At 33.2% G+C, this 16,743-nt stretch overlaps 2 protein-coding genes across 2 annotated transcripts; one reads left to right on the forward strand and one right to left on the reverse strand.

The window, feature by feature from the left end:
• The first annotated feature begins 3,621 nt into the window (after positions 1–3,621).
• LOC125819609 (uncharacterized) lies at positions 3,622–9,952 on the forward strand. Its single transcript, XM_049499065.1, has 8 exons — positions 3,622–3,760; positions 5,077–5,100; positions 5,200–5,305; positions 5,464–5,532; positions 6,021–6,514; positions 7,244–7,505; positions 9,338–9,546; positions 9,687–9,952. Exons 1-8 carry the CDS (start codon positions 3,756–3,758, stop codon positions 9,751–9,753), a joined length of 1,236 nt encoding a protein of 411 aa, XP_049355022.1. The 5' UTR covers positions 3,622–3,755; the 3' UTR covers positions 9,754–9,952.
• Positions 9,953–10,590: 638 nt separating this feature from the next.
• LOC125819617 (DNA repair protein recA homolog 3, mitochondrial) lies at positions 10,591–14,484 on the reverse strand. Its single transcript, XM_049499074.1, has 8 exons — positions 14,392–14,484; positions 14,258–14,315; positions 12,919–13,136; positions 12,518–12,605; positions 12,177–12,349; positions 11,916–12,062; positions 11,545–11,682; positions 10,591–11,287 (listed from the first exon to the last, which is right to left on the reverse strand). Exons 1-8 carry the CDS (start codon positions 14,449–14,451, stop codon positions 10,910–10,912), a joined length of 1,260 nt encoding a protein of 419 aa, XP_049355031.1. The 5' UTR covers positions 14,452–14,484; the 3' UTR covers positions 10,591–10,909.
• Between the last annotated feature and the right edge of the window lie 2,259 nt (positions 14,485–16,743).

A 16,743-nucleotide genomic window follows, 5' to 3' on the forward strand; every position in this document is an offset into this window, starting at 1 on the left:
TTCCTTCCTTGGATCATTACCAAATGTGCCCTTTTTTGTTTTATTTAATAATTTGTTATTTGATATTTAGTGATACGATTAAATATTATGTAAGTTGTGAGGAAAATAAATGAGAGCGAAAAAATAATATCGATAACTAGAATATATGTGAAATGGTATGGTAAGTGGTTGTGTGATTTTGCTATTATAATCTTACGATCATCATATGTAGCATGTATCACAGTACCTTGTATTTTTAATTTGCACTTAGATTAATGTCAAATAAAATATAAATATTTAAACTCAAAATTAATGATTAAAAATAAAGAAATTTCATCTATCTTAATGGTATTTTTACCTAATTTGTCACCTCTCCACTTCTTTACTTCTTTTCCTTTTTATCATTTATTAATATTTTTTCTTTCTTGGATCATTACCTAATTATGTGTCCTTAATCTGTGTTTATCCAATAATCTAGTATTTAAAATTGAATGATATGGACGTAACATGTAAGTTGTGAGAAAAAAAAACTGAACGATAAATAATAAAATATACATGATATGAGTCGCAACACTTGGTATTTTTAATTTGCACTTAAGCTAATTTAAGTGTATGTCAAATAAAATACTATAATAATATTTAAATTCAAAACTTACGATTAAAAACAGAGAATTCACCTCTTATTTATATTTTTAACTAAACTAATGTTCTCATTAACTTGTAATAGTAAAAGATTTAGGTCATATAATGATGTAATTTTTTATATTATAAGTGAGGCTTAATATTTATAGTACTAAGTTAGTGACATGTGAACTTTGTTGGAGCCATCTATTTTGATTCTGTTTTCTGACACATGTCCACTTCTTTAATACTATTATTTTCCCCTTTTATTATTTATTAAATAAAATCATTACCTAATATCATGTCCTTTCTGTTTTTAATAATTTGACATTCAAAATTTATTGATACGACTAAAATAGCACGTGATATATATTGAGTTATTATGATGGATGGCTCTAAGATAAAATACAATTGTGGGGAAAAGAATATGATCAATAGATTTTAATGGGATTCAAATAATTGAGGTAGTATGTTGAAAGGTCCACTCATGTTGGAAGAAGCATTTTCATTTATAGTGATCGATTCGCCATTTCAAATAAATCAAAAAAAATCACGATGACCATCTTATTATGTTGTATTCATCGAATATGTGACATTTTCTTAAGTGGTTGAGTGATTTTGCCGTCATAACTCAATTACCATAGCATATGTTGCACATCTCGTATCCTTAATTTGCGACTACAATAGTTTAGTTGGTTAACTATCAATATTAGTCAAATGACTTGATAACAAATGTTTTTTCCAACCGGTCAACAGATGACACTTGTACCAACAAGTGTGGGTTCCACATAGATATAATTTATATTTTCTTTTAATATGACACTAAAAAGAAAATCTTTCAAGTGTGTCAACCACCATGGTCCAAGATTCAACATTTTTTAATTTAATTATGTTATATGAAATTTGTTTAGTCAAAAATGGCTAGTTGCCTAATTTTTTTAAGTTAAAAAATCATTATAGTAGTGGGAGTAATGTGACTATTTTTTTCTTGTCATTAATTCATTATAGCTATAGGCTGCGCCCACAAAAATGAATAGACATTTTTTTAGTAATTAAATCTAAAAATTATATAATCAATGTATATATTAAAACAATAAATTCAGGAGATATTTTTTCCATCATTTAATTATGATTAATAAATTGATATATTTGTTAACTTGATTTGTTGGTTAATTTAAGTTATTTAATATATTGATACGTGCGATTAGTTTAAGCTTGCGTTTGGACATACATTTTGAATTTTCAAATTAGCATCTGATCATGTGATTCGGGGTCATGCCAAATTTACCAAAAAACATGATTTAGGATTTCAATTTATGATCCCAACTTTTTAAGTTGTAAAACTTGACCCAAAAGTTCACAAGACTAATGCTCGACGTGGAAAAAATTGTTTGTATAATGTGAAATAATTATATTAAGGAATAACTAGTTACTACTATTATTGACTAGTGAATCTTTATAACAATACGTGTATTTGAAGGTTTGTCATTGCAAACAATTTTTTTTGTAAAACGGAACATGCAGATATACAATTTATGGATACGACGTCTTATGATATTTTGATATCTTGTTTAAGATTATAACACTTGGGCCAATGGCTTGGGCTCTTCCAAACTAATATGAGCTTTTCAGCCCAACACAGTGCAAAAACCTTCTTTAAATTTTAGCATCATTTTCTTTAGCATTTTAACCAATTATATTGTTGTGACAATTATATAATTATGTTCGTAATTTATGTTATTCTTTAAATTCCAATAGACGTTATACATAAATTTGGTATCAAGTTCTTGTTTTTACTAGCTAATAACGTGTTTGGTACTTTGGTTGACATTCTTTTGGTTATAGTTAGCAAATTTTTTCTTTCAATTTCTTCAAATTAAACACTCGAGGAGATATATTATTAGAGAAAGAACTATCTTATAATTTATGGCTTGTGAATTTAATTATGATTCGAGCCTAAAGTCCTAACTTTGTATGCAATATAAAATTCACTCTATATCTAATTACATACTTGATTGTAAAGTCAACTATTGTTATATATTTACTTAACATCTTGTTATAAAAGTTCATAAACTTTAAATTCTTTGATCCGCGTAAGTTAATACCTTTGGCTTGTGATTTTGTTTTGTCATGAGCTTTTGTCAATTAAGAGGTGGGCTCAACGATTAAGAGCTCATTTTCATTATTTGTATATGTCCCATTGTCTAAAAAAAATCATTGAGAATGCACATTATTGAACTTAACATTAACATCAAAGCTACAATTATATGGGCCAAGTATTGTCAAATCAAATGGGCCTCCACAAGCAATTCTAAAGCCACGTACCGTCGTTTATTTAAAGACCTGATGACACTTCATTGACCTTTAGATAATACTCTTGAATGTCAGAAATAAATATTCATATTCTTAATTCGCAAAAAGGACATAGTATCATGAGCGTAATCTCTCAACTTTTAAATCAAATGTCTCGAATAAACACTGCTTTGCATCGCCCATTTATTCTATACCAAATGCTATTTCATTTGCATACAACATTTGTACGACACAAGCAAGACATAAACCATAGTAAGGAAAGAGTTAGGGGCCAATATGTGACTGATCCCACTCTAACTAAAATATCGTAAGAAGGGATTCCACTTCGAATGGCTCTATTCCATCATAGTTAGTCAAACATATCAAGATCCATAAGAACAATTGAGTGATCGAAATCGTAATACTATGCATATAATTGAGTAAAAACTAAAGGGTATTTTGAGGACAACATTAATTTGTAACTCAAGATACCGACAACATCACCTTACGACAATAACATACTCAGTAAAATCTCATAAAAGTAGAGTTTGCGAAAAGTAAGGCAAGAAAAATTATACTCATGAAAATGTAGACGCTATTTCTAAAAGTCGCGAACTCACAACTAATAAAATGAGGCTTGCGACGAGACCCGAACACACTACCACTATATGTAGCAAGTAAGATTCGAACCCGAATTTTTCCGGGTCATATAAAAGTTACTAGTATATAGTACTATATAAATATCTTTATCACAGCATTCACGAGTACTCATTTGCCTCTTTTCTTAGTTTCTCCCATTTTTCTCTCATCCCTAAATCCGCAGAAGTCTCTGCATCGATCTCGATTCTTCTCCATCTTGGTTTATGAGGTAAACGATTCAATCTCTTTGTATTTCTCCTTGTTTTTCTGATTTTTTTCGATTTTTTTTCGATTTTTTTTCGATTTTTTCTGTTTGATATGTAATTACTTAGGGATTTGGATCTGATAGTACTGTATCGATTTTCAGTATGAATGATTGTATGTATTTGAGTGTATAGTTGTAAGTTTTCTCAGAAATCGATCTACGTTTTTGTTAGTTAGGGCTTTTTTTGTTCCTTTAGTATTCCGAAGATCTGTTCTATGAGGAAAAGTATTAGTTTGATTATGTTTTTATTGTTGTAATTTGAGGTGTTAATTTACAGGAAAACAACTGTAACTACGATTAGTTTTTTTTCATGTTGAAATTAGCATTTTTCTTTTGTTGTATATGTATTATAGAGAGGTAAATACTGTTGTAGCATAAGAATTGTTTGTGTGTGTGTGTGATGTTTTTGATTGGAGAGTGTTGTGATATCAGGCAAATAAAAATGATGTCTTTATGTAAGTTTGTATGAAAAGAAATGAACGGTTAAATTCAACCAGCTGTCAATAGGTAGTCGCAAGGTAATAGTTATGCATGTTTGCTGTATGTAGAACAAAAAAATTGAGTAGAATGCAATTATTAAGTGAAAAAAGTTACAGTAGTTAATTAAATGCAGCTATAATTTCTTGCGAATTCATTATCGGAACAAAGTTGAGCTGGAAAGTGTATTCCCCCTCCTCTCTCTAAATATTTGTATGCAATAAAAATGTTCAATATAATATATGAAATACTAACGAGAGCCTCTGTAGTCAGTTTACTTTTCAATCTTAATAAGACAAGAATGGTGAGATGGGGATAGTGTGGATCCCTTTCTGATTGTGAGACTTGATGTCAAATAGTTGATAGGTATTTTGTACATTCATTAAAGAATATACAGCACCAGAAGTGCAAGTCTATGGCCACTGAACTAGTATCTCTGCTGAGTATAAAATAGAGACGTAAGTATGTGTATGGTCTAGGTTGATTATGTATAGGAATGTGTCCATGCTCGTTTTATGATTTTAATACTTTCTAGTAATCTTTGGTTGATGTATGTTAATCCACTGTAGTACTTGCCTACTGTTGGTTTTCCTTGATCATTCTTGTTTATATGTTGCAAGCCAAAAAGATGCAAACTTCTTCTCCGAGTTTCGTCGTTTTGTGTTATTTTTTGCACTGTTAGCAGTGGCTTTTGTGGAGCTTGTAGCTATGCTGTCTCTGCTGCATAGTCTGTGAGATTACAATGTTATGCTTCTTGTCCTTCTTCCTTTATTAAACTTTTGTTTTTGGCTTTGGAATGACAGCTCAAAGGAGAAACCCACTCTCGGGTAAGGCTTCTTTTGTCCTTTTCTCGAGCCCCTATTTCTTACTGTTCGCTATTCATTGCATGCCCGTAATTTTTTGTTGATTTTGTCCTATGATTACAGTGGCACGCGGATTAAGACCCGCAAACGGAATATTGCAGCGCCTCTGGACCCTGCAGCATTTGCGGATGCAGTGGTCCAGATTTACCTGGATAATGCTGGTGATTTGGTAATTTGGATATTTAATTTTGATACCAGCTTTATTCTTCTTTCTTTCTCCATTCTATTATGTTAATGCCATTACGATTTGGTGATCAATCTCAATTAATTGTTTGATGCTGGTAATACTTGGGACAAAAGCTTAACTAAATATTTTATTATGCACAGGAACTTGTTGCTAAGAACCTTGAGTCTTCAGACCTCAACTTCTCAAGATACGGTGATACCTTTTTCGAGGTAAATACTAAATAATAAACTTAGAAGATTATCTCATACAGGAATTTCATCACTATTGCCCTCAAGGGCATATACATAGGATTGAACTGTAGGTGGTGAAAAGTATCTTTTTGTTGGTCCTATGGAGTCTGACCTTTTTCTCTTTGTTTATTTCTTGAGGTCTTATTTTCCTTGTGTTAAAAAGACCACTTTCCTTTAAAATCTTAATACTAGTATAGAGTATAGCAGTGCATGTTGTGTTATGGGTTGGTTTTATGCTGATACCTCTTTGTTTTTACCTAAGTAGCTCATATAACAAATTGAGCTGTTCCAATTTGTTGCATAAGCATGTCACACGTGCTTGTCAAGAAGATATGTTGTTTGTAAACGTGTTTAGTGTTTAAAATGTTTATTGTTGCATGGATGATACAATGTCAATTACTATTCTCTTTGTTGTGTCATTGGTGCTTCTCTTTCGCATTTCATCTTTACATGTGGTGTTGTGATAGGTTGTCTTCATTGGAGGCCGTACACAACCTGGAACAGTCAAACTTGATGAAGGGGAACGCCACCCTTACTCTGTGATTGAGTGTGAACCTAAACGTGAAGCCATTTTGCCTTCTGTCATCTATGTGCAGAAGATATTAAGAAGAAGGCCGTTTCTGATAAAGAACCTTGAAAATGTCATGCGAAAAATGTTGCAGTCATTGGAGCTCTTTGAGGAAAATGAAAGGATTAAGCTCTCAATTTTTACAGCCCTTGCTTTTTCCCAGAAGCTATCAGGCCTTCCCCCAGAGACTGTTCTCCAGCCATTGCTCAAAGACAACCTTGTTGCCAAAGGGCTAGTTCTCTCTTTCATCACAGACTTTTTCAAGGAATATCTGATTGACAACAGTATTGATGATTTGATCTCAATCCTTAAGCGGGGTAAGATGGAGGATGATCTTCTCGAGTTCTTCCCCTCTACTAAGAGGACGCCTGAAGCTGTCTCTGAGCATTTCACGTGAGTAAATTTCTAATTTAGAACTTACATGAATAATAGAGCTGTGTAGGGATGTGAGGTGGAAGATACTGTGAAGTGCCTGAACTCTTTCTTTCATTCACACCCTCCACCACCTTAGCTCAAAAAGGGTACTGAATGTGGGGTTTGCAACTGTCTCTCTCCTACTCGATAAATCTCCATTGATTATTTGTGTAAATAATTGTGTCATTTGTTATTTAGAGCTTCATCATTCAAGATTTAATCATGATAAAAAAGTTTAAGAAATTGCTTTGGGTTAATTTGTTTTCCTTAAAATGGGGAACAAGGCAAAATGGGGGATCTCATGATTTGAGATTTTATTGTATGGAGTTTCAAGTTTTACTGCAAGCTATTTTTCTGCTGTCTTAAGGCCAATAGGGATTGGTATTTGGTACACCTTTTTGTCCTGCTTTAGAGCATTCTCATTTTAAAACAAGGTACTTGCCTGGATTTTCCAGGCGCTATGCCAGCCTACCGTTATACTCCTATTAACATTACTCGGTAAAACTGAAAATATTATGCAAGGAAAAAGTCCTATTAGGTCTCTTTCGGTGTGCAAATTGAACAAGTAATGTATTGTACAATCATTTGCTCTTTACTTTTTTTTTGGTTGTTTGGTGAGTAGGAGTTGAAGGAAGAAAAAATGTTCACTTTATTCATGCCATCTTACTTTAGCTTTTGTCTAATGGTGTATGGACTTGCTTATTTCAGCAATGCTGGCCTTTTACCTTTGGTGGAATATAATGATAAGAAGATATTTGAGGTGAGGCTCAAGGAAATGAAATCTACATTAACAACTCAGCTAGCAGAAGAAGTTGCTATCTCTGAAGTCATAGAAACTGTGAAGCAACATGTCAAAGATGCCAAATTACCAGATATAGAGGTTGTGCGGATTTTGTGGGATGTCTTGATGGATGCTATTCAATGGTCAGGAAAGAACCAACAGCAAAATGCTAATTCTGCTCTTCGCCAGGTAATTAACACTTGAGTCAGTTACAAGCTTTGTAAGTAGTTCTATTTTCTGAAACTGCAAATTGGTATCTGCTTCAGAATTAAAAAAAAACTTGCGAGTGGAACCAACTAATTGTAACATATAAAATATTCTGATTGTAGTTCCAGGAATGATGAATTTCTTTTAGCTACTTCCTAAATAACAATACACAAAATGTGTGCATATCTTTCTATGACTGAATGCTGCTTGAAAAATTTAGCCGAGTTTATTCAGTTTCTCCTGTTTTAGTTACAAACTTATGTTGTATGGCAATGTGAGCTGACCACAGTTTGTGTGCTAGTGGATTTCAAAACAATGAGATAGAACTTGCTTCAAGAATGTACTTGTGAAAAAAAGCATTTGTTGTGATTATTGCAAAAAGGTTGCTCATGTGTTTCTTTTGCTCTTCTATTTTTGCTTTATTCCATATACTTGTGCAGATAAGATAATATTTGTAAGGTGTTACTAAATTTCTGTTCCAACTTTTATACATTAAGGTGAGATTATTTCTCTTTGTGGAATTTGGTGTCTAATTGATCGTTCATAGCATGTGTACTGGAAAGATTCATTAGAAATGTCGGTGGGCAAAACACGAGAGGTGACTTAAAGATCAGCAATAGCTTATTATTTATACTATACCTGATTAATTATTTATATTCTACATATGGAAATATGTTTAGGCATTGACTTTTTGGCAATTTAGTCTTGCTGTCAGCTTCACAAGTGAACTGGAAATATTGATGTTGAATGGAGCAATAGCTAACATGACAGTATGACACCTTGCAGCAACATTGTCTTGGTTTTAGCTTATTTTTGTTCACATGTTCAATTTCATGGCTTAGTGGATTTAGTAGTTTGTCCAAGTAGATAACGGGTTTTTTTCTTCTGTTATTTGGATAACCTATAACCATGGATCATTCTGGCATGTAACATCTAGCTTGTTTATATGCGTTTCTGTTTAACAATTTGTGTCTTTGTAGTAAAATACAGATGTACTGTTTATTGCATGAATAGCATATTTCCCCTTTGTCAATAGATTTTGTTTCAAAATTTTGAAATAATATTTGGAGATTATTTCAAATAAGTGTGTTTGTCTAATTGGCCCATCATTTCAACTTCAAAGCCTGAAATATGGAAAAGCTGAAGTTTGAAAAACAAGTCTTTAGGAGCTTTCAAGTTTTTGTTGAAGTTTTTCTCTCACAAATCTTCAATTGTATTTTCATGTCCAAACACAACTTTAATCTCCAAATATGTTCGTTTACAACTTTACTTCAAGTACTACTCGTTTTCAAATTTCAACCATGTCATGTCCAGACACTCCGTCGTGCGTCTTGGAAAGCAACTTAAATCTTTTTATTTTTAGTTTTCCTCTATTTAGTCTCAACTGTTCATGATATAGAGCTTGATCATATACAGTGAACCCCAATTTTGTTGTCATTGAACATAGTTGATTCATTTTGTCATAGACATTAGATGGTGGTAGGGCTGATCAATTCTTCTTTATGGGTTCTTTTGTAGAGTTGTTGGGCAGGAAGGGTGTTTGATCATCTAGAAACTGGTCTACATCAAATTGTGTATTCTTTGCTTCACAACCACTATCTAAGTAATGAAAGTTGCCTATATTTCAAGTCTTGGAACAGAATTGTCCAGCTTATCTAATGTTTCGTCTGATGCCTGTCTAATTAGTAATTACATCATTTTTGGATGCTTCTGTTGTCTATCTGTTAAAACTATTTAGATGGCGCTCAGTTGTCAAAATTTTTGTTACTTGTACATAATCGTTGGTTCTCCTCTTCTTTTTCCTTTTTGTGTAGGTGAAAAAATGGGCAGAACTGCTGAATACTTTCTGCACCACTGGAAAGCTTGAATTGGAACTCATGTACAAAGTCCAAGTCCAGTGCTACGAGGATGCTAAACTGATGAAGCTGTTCCCTGAGATTGTGAGGTCTCTTTATGACCAAGATGTTCTGGCAGAAGATACCATTCTTCACTGGTTCCAGAAAGGAACAAACCTCAAGGGCAGGTAAGCATTTGTTTCGACTTTGCTCGGATGTTAGATATTTGAGTCGTGTGGATGGTAGTTGGGACACTATTCACCCTTGTGGGGGTGTTGATCTTGTCTGTCTTTTCCTAATGGGGTTACTGTCTTTAACAATATTGCAGGCAAAACTTTGTGAAGTCGCTGGAGCCCTTTGTGAAATGGCTGGAGGAGGCGGAGGAAGAAGAGTGAATTTCTCATGAAGTATCTATCATCTCCGTTTAGCTGACCATTTCTGAGAACTGTTTTTCCTGGAGAGTAGTATTTATATTCCCCTTTTGAGTATTGAAAAGAATAAGAAAGACTTTATGAATATTCTCACAATTTGACAGTTTGTTATGATGCTCCTTCACGTTTTAAACATAATCTGTATGGGTTTGCTTCCCTTGGATCTTTATATTCGCGTGCATCAGTCGTATTTTTTTGAGTAATTTTACTAGGTTTTGAGAAAATGATCAACTTCTTTTAAAGGACAATAATTCTATCATTAATCAAGCTTTGCATTAGTAAGAAAAAATGATAATTGGAAGAGGATGAAATTGAGTCGATCTGCTTATTTGTTTCATGATGCATCTCAAATTTTTTTCGGCCTATATTGTCCCTACAGAACCAATCTCACATTGTTGAAGTTTCAAGGTTACAAAAAAAATATAAATTCATCGAATATGTCAACTTTTTGCATATATTAGTTCATTAATTTTCTGAAATATGATTTGATCTACTCCATATTTTATTTGGATCATCTCAACTTATATAATGTTATATCTGATTATCCTACGAATTTCCCATATTTCAAAAAAAAATATACTTTCACATCCATACTAAATATTCAAAAATTGAAATCTTCCCCAACTCCGTTGTTATAATTAATTGAACACCCAATTAAATAATTGAAGCGTTTGCAGCAGGAAGACTGAGGGCAAGAAAATGCATCAGGGGAATACTGTACAGTGTATGCAGACCTTATCCTTACCTTACCTCGTGGATATAGAGAGGTTTCCGAAATAAATCAGACAGAAGAAGAGCTTTTCTGAAATAAATGACTGAATACACATTCTCTTTGAAGTTACAATTGTTATGTACAAGAGAATTTTAGCAGGTTACCAGAAAAAATTGAACCAAAGTCACAGCATTGGCCTTATCTTCATCTAATCCAATAATTCCACAGACCACGCGATCAAAATTGACGTTGACACAACTCACAAAGCCACGGTTAGGATACGTGCAACGGTGCAAGAGCAGATTTTCTTACAAATGATGATAATCCGAGGATGCTGGTTACATACTGATATCGACAGGAAATCCAGCAGTTCCATTAGGCAAGTCCAATAAGTTTTTTATCGAACGTTCATGCCTCGACTGCAGTTGGGGCATCTTCATCAGTGGTATCGTTCAATACAACCTCCTCAACAGGGTCTACATCAGGTCCCTTTTCTTTGTCCCCTTGGTCAATAAGCTTTTCTCGAAGTTTCATCATAAGATCCTCCCTAGCACTAGTGTTCTCCGATAGGAAATGTTTTACAGCATCTCTACCACGAAAGTTCTGATTGTTGATACTGTAATAACCACCACCACCTTTTGTAATGAATTTATGTTTGACTCCCAAGTCAATAAGTTCAGCTTCACGGGAAATTCCTTTACCAAACTCAAGCTCGAATTCCGCAGTTCTAAAGGGAGGAGCATGCTTGTTCTTTACAATCTTGACAAGAACTTGGCTTCCTATGGTCTGTAAAATAGAGACTCCATCAAAAAGACTGCCTGCATAATCAGATTCGGGACAGTTCAACTCCCTCACATTCACTCAACAAAGGGCATTCATGGAACTCTCAACATAGAAATCATAACAAAAAGAGTGACCGAGGATAAAGTTATACTATCATACAAACTCATTTCAGAAAATAACATACTGCTTTTTCCTAAACATACTCCAAATCAGATATGCCCAAAATCTTGAAGTTCTAATATCTTGATCAACAAAGATACATACCTCTTCCCCTTCTTCACGAGCCCAATTCGTTTTATGTTTAGACGCACAGAAGCATAGAACTTCAAGGCATTACCACCACAAGTAACTTCACTAGGTCCTCCAAATCCCCCAAAAGTTGAAAGTTTTGACCTGACCTGAACCAGGGTGCAATTAATCAGTCGAGTCCTTTACACTGACGAGATATGTTGGATGTCTCGATCAGAATAGAAAATACACAAGGAACTAATCAATCAAAAACATGCAATCTAATCTCATTGAGGCGTCTCTTTGAAACAGAAAAGAAAAAGAAAGAAACTCCAAGACAGCAACAGAAGGAAAGATGAGGGCAAGAAGCATGATATGAATCTAGGCAGCCTATGACTCTTGCCTGATTTATGAAGATTAAAATAGTCTGTGATAGCGATAGAGAATGACTGAGCTTGCGGAGTGCTTGACTCATAAGTCTAGCTTGCATCGCCATATGAGCATCTCCCATTTCACCTTCAAGCTCACCTTTCGGGACAAGGGCAGCCACCTGCCATAGAAGTCAATTGTCCACATAAGGTTTTTAGATAACTGAGACTATTATCATAATTGACTCTGAAAGTAAGAACAAGAAACATGAACCAACAGTTTCAATCTTCCTTACACTGTCCACAACAACAACATCAACCGAACCACTCCTTATTATTGTATCTACCAGACTAAGAGCTTGCTCACCACAATCTGGTTGAGACAGAAGTAAATTTGAAGTATTTACTCCAATTGTCTCAGCCAATGTTGGATTAAGAGCATGCTCAGCATCAACAAAACAACAATAACCTACAAAGAAACAAGACGAAGCATAAGTAATTTCCATGTGTCAGTTGCAATGAGCTAAAAATGAAATGATAGATGTTGCAAATGGAAAAGAAAATGAAATGGTAGTTTGTTTTTTTCTCTCTTTTCTTTTTTGGGAATGCAGGCTAGTGAAGTACAAATTAGACAAACCTCCTTGTTTCTGTGCCTCAGCAATTACATGCAAAGCAAGTGTTGTTTTCCCTGAAGCCTCTGGACCATATATCTCTATTACGCGTCCCTGCACAAAAGCAAGATATAAGTTATAATGAAGATAAGAATATAACCTATCATCCTAACATTGATAAGCAGCTATCTGTTTGTCTCTGTAAATAGATTCGCATATCTAGTAAAATAGTCACCCAGCTGCCTAAAGTGACAAAAGATCCAGAATAATAACGTTGGTGTAAATACTAATTTTTCCAGTTCTCCAAAGTAAACATTACTCAGAAAATTATGTGCATAACATCTGGGAGCCAAGCGATCATCACCACTATTTTTATTCACCATATATGAAATGCCCAAAGAAAGAGGATATGGTTTTATTCTTTTACCTTTGGAAGACCCCCTATCCCAAGGGCAATATCCAAAGAAAAAGATCCAGTAGACACTACAGGGACTTGTTTGGGGGACGCCGTGCGACCAAGCCACATGATGGATCCCTTTCCAAATGATGTCGTGATCTGATCTAGTGCATGTTTCAAAGCCAAGTCTTTCTTGGACAAATTCTCTTCGCCTGAATCACTGCCATCTGAATTTGACTTTTTCTTACCTGAAATTGAATAGATGACAAGGACCAATGAGCATCCAAAGACAAAAACTTCATGTCTATTTAGAACTAAGTCTTAGAAATGGAGAAACCTTGTCACTCTATGAAGAGGGCAATGACAGAAAATATTCAAAATATATCAGCAAAATATACATCTCTATGTAATTTTCCATATATTGGTGGACAGACACTGAGCTAGTGTTTGGTCATAGATTTTGGATCAGATTTAGGGATTTACCAATATGTTTGGCCATGAAATTTAATCAGATTTTTTTATCTTCAAATATTTTCAAATTCCCAAAAACTGGCTCAGACAAGTTTTTCGGTTTTTTGGACTTCCGCTCACAAAAATTCGAAAAAGATTCAAGTAAAATGCATGTCCAAACAACTTCAAATTCCAAAAATCTCAATTTTTAAAACTCAAATTAACATGTTTCAACTTCATATTCTAAAAATCACAACTTCCGAAATTCAAATTTTAAGTTTCAACTTCAAAAGCTTACATTTGCAAGTTTCAACTGACAAAACCTATGACCAAACGGTGGCGTGGGAAATGGGAATAGAAGCATCAAAGCCCAACTAGAAGCTTTCAAGTCATCTACTTCAATTCAAATTAAAGTGTAGTATTATCCCTCTCTAAAAGCTCACATTTTTTTGCTCCACTAGTAATTCAAACCCACAACTTACGATTAAAGGTGAACGATGCTTACCATCCAAACAACCCCTCTTGTCATAATCTTAACATTTGAACTACTTCTCCTTGTACTCTCAACATTTCTTTCCTCTTTTTTTTTCACCCCTAGCTGAAAGGTCACGCCTTTTTGCTCCGAACCCACAACTTAGCATTTTCATTGAAGGATGCTTACCATCCGAGCAAGCCCTCTTGTCATAATCTTAAGATTTGAACTTTCCTCTTTTTTTCACCCCTCCCTAAAAGCCCACACCTTTTTGCTCCAAACCCACAACTTAGCATTTTCGGTTAACCATGCTTACTATCCGAGCAACCCCAAGAAGGGATTTTTACAATATATGAACAGTAAAAAGTTCCAAAACCAAGTACAACATAAGTTAATATGAAAAATATATCAGTAATACATTAACCCCAAGTTACAAATTTTACATACCTCTAGAAGAATAGTAACATAGTTGATCTGATACCCCAAATAAGCTTTTTCTCAAACACTGCAAAAATCAAGAAACAACTCCAAGAATGGATTTTTATGAATGAAATCAAGAAAATGAACAAAAATAAACTTACATTTTTGAAGGCAGAAGAAGCAAGTTCACGGCGATTAATAAGTCTCAGCAACATCGCCATTGTTAGGGTTTTAGAGGTTTAAGAGGGAAAAATAGATACTCTATCAATTATAAAGGGAGACATAGAAATGTGACGTGGCACTCTAATATTTCAAGTTTTTTTTTTTTTTTAAGGTATAGTTGTTTTTTAATAAAATATTGGATCGAACTGAATTATTTGACACCTTCGACTCTCGAGAGATAAAATGATTGAGATCTCCTTACACCATATTCAATTAGAGGTATCGAGTTTGAATACTGAAAATGAAAAGAATCATATTGAGAGCATCGTCTCTAGAAATTCTAGATGAACACTTGAATTGGTTGAGCTCTAATTCGACCATAAATATGTCCTGCAAAACGCGAATTTGAAGTAGTCAAACTCTAATGCAGTATTAAACATTCCCTGCAAAATCAAATTAACCAAAATTTAATACGATATGAAAGTTAACATTTATGTCACCAATATGCTTAAATGATTTTATAAAAGATCTTTTAAATCGAATAGAACATATTGTCGTTGCAAAAGGTGTAGTTATCTTAAAAAAATTAATGGACTGAACCGAGTTATTTGACACCTCTAAGCGACAAATGATTGAGATCCCATCCTTGACATTCAATTAAAGGTATCGAGTTTGAATACTGAAAATGAAAAGAGTTATATTGAAAGCGTCGTTCTTAGAGATGAACACTTGAATTGATCGGGATCTAATTCGGTGATAAATATGTCATGCAAAGTGAATTTATAGAAGTATATTCAACTACTGATAAATAATCAACTAGTACATTTAAAAAAAAAAGGTAATATGAGTCATATGGTTTGAAATATATGAAATTAAATATATTGTTGCTGTAATATACCATAAATATGATAAATTAGAGTTGAATAAAATAATAAAAATAAATAAAAATATATATTCAGGTTGATGCAATGATATTTCGCCTTTTTTAAGGAGATTCAAACTCATTACGACATAATCTACACCAATCCAACAATATCACTCTTGACTTGTCTAGAATACAACAACACGACAACGTCGTACAACTCAAACAACTCTGGATTAGTTGAAGAGTTCAAAACTCCACAAAAAGAACACATTCCTTCAACATATAATTACCCTCTTTTGTATAATAAATTAGTTGAACACTTCAAATATTCTTCTTTGTCTCTACTTTCTCTTTCACTACAATATTTTTCCACACTTCTCGTCTTCTTTTGAGACACATTTCACAAAGACAGAAACACCACTATTCACAGGGGAGGAGTTCTTCTTTGTATTGAATAAGAATAACGTGGATAATAGTAGTTACAAGAGTTACACCATAATAATGATCACCTTCTTGTCAGTTTATACCCACGAACATATGCACTTAATATTTAAATTTTACTATTAAAATGCATAAACACCAACACATAATACTATTTTTTTAAAGAGTCTAAATTTAATTCCTCGTCACCCCCTATGAAGTATTTATATTCGAAATTCACTGAATCAACTAACACATTAGTTTGATGCACTAAACTTTTCTTCAAGAGATTCTTTATTTTAATGACTTAAATGAAAAATATCGTGTTAGGTGCAGAAAAAATCACATCCTATCATATACTTGATGACATTTTTTATTTTTGCCGTCCAATATTCAATTTGTTTTTTTTATATGCACAATATAATTGTTGATGAGTGATGTTCGACGGACTCATTATTATATATGACTATGACACTACAATTAAAAGTGATATCATATTTAAAAATTAAATTCAAGACTGATAGTTAGAGATTCAGAGTACTCGATTCACATCTTCACCATAATTTTTGGTGGTCCTAGCTAGCTGGGGTGTGGTTTTATATTTATTTTTCTTTCCCTTATTATTATTTTTTATTTTAAAAACTAGAACTCCTTACCAAATATTGACGATCTCTATTAATTTGGAAATAAGTGGTTCTATTTTAATGAAATGTCACCATCTCTAATAATACCAAATAAATCATAGATATTTTGTGTTCTATCAATTTAACGTGTTCAAACTTACTCTTCTGAAATTTTATAATTATATTTGTTGTTCCATTTACATCTATTTTACAATAAAATTGACTGAGTGATCAATATAATTAAGTGATGTTTGTCCAAATATTACTTTTTTTTCTGATATAACAAAATGTTTTATATAAATAATAGTATACAACATAACATAATATGTCTTTATCAAAGACATAATCAAATAACTATTGCATAAATAATCGATTTGTAAGGCTGGCAAAATCCTTTCAAAAATCTTCTACAATTAGAAGTTTGACTTTTTTATTTTATTTTT

This window comes from Solanum verrucosum, unplaced genomic scaffold (assembly GCF_900185275.1).
Source record: "Solanum verrucosum unplaced genomic scaffold, falcon-dt-bn FXZP01000255.1, whole genome shotgun sequence".
NCBI lineage: Eukaryota > Viridiplantae > Streptophyta > Magnoliopsida > Solanales > Solanaceae > Solanum > Solanum verrucosum.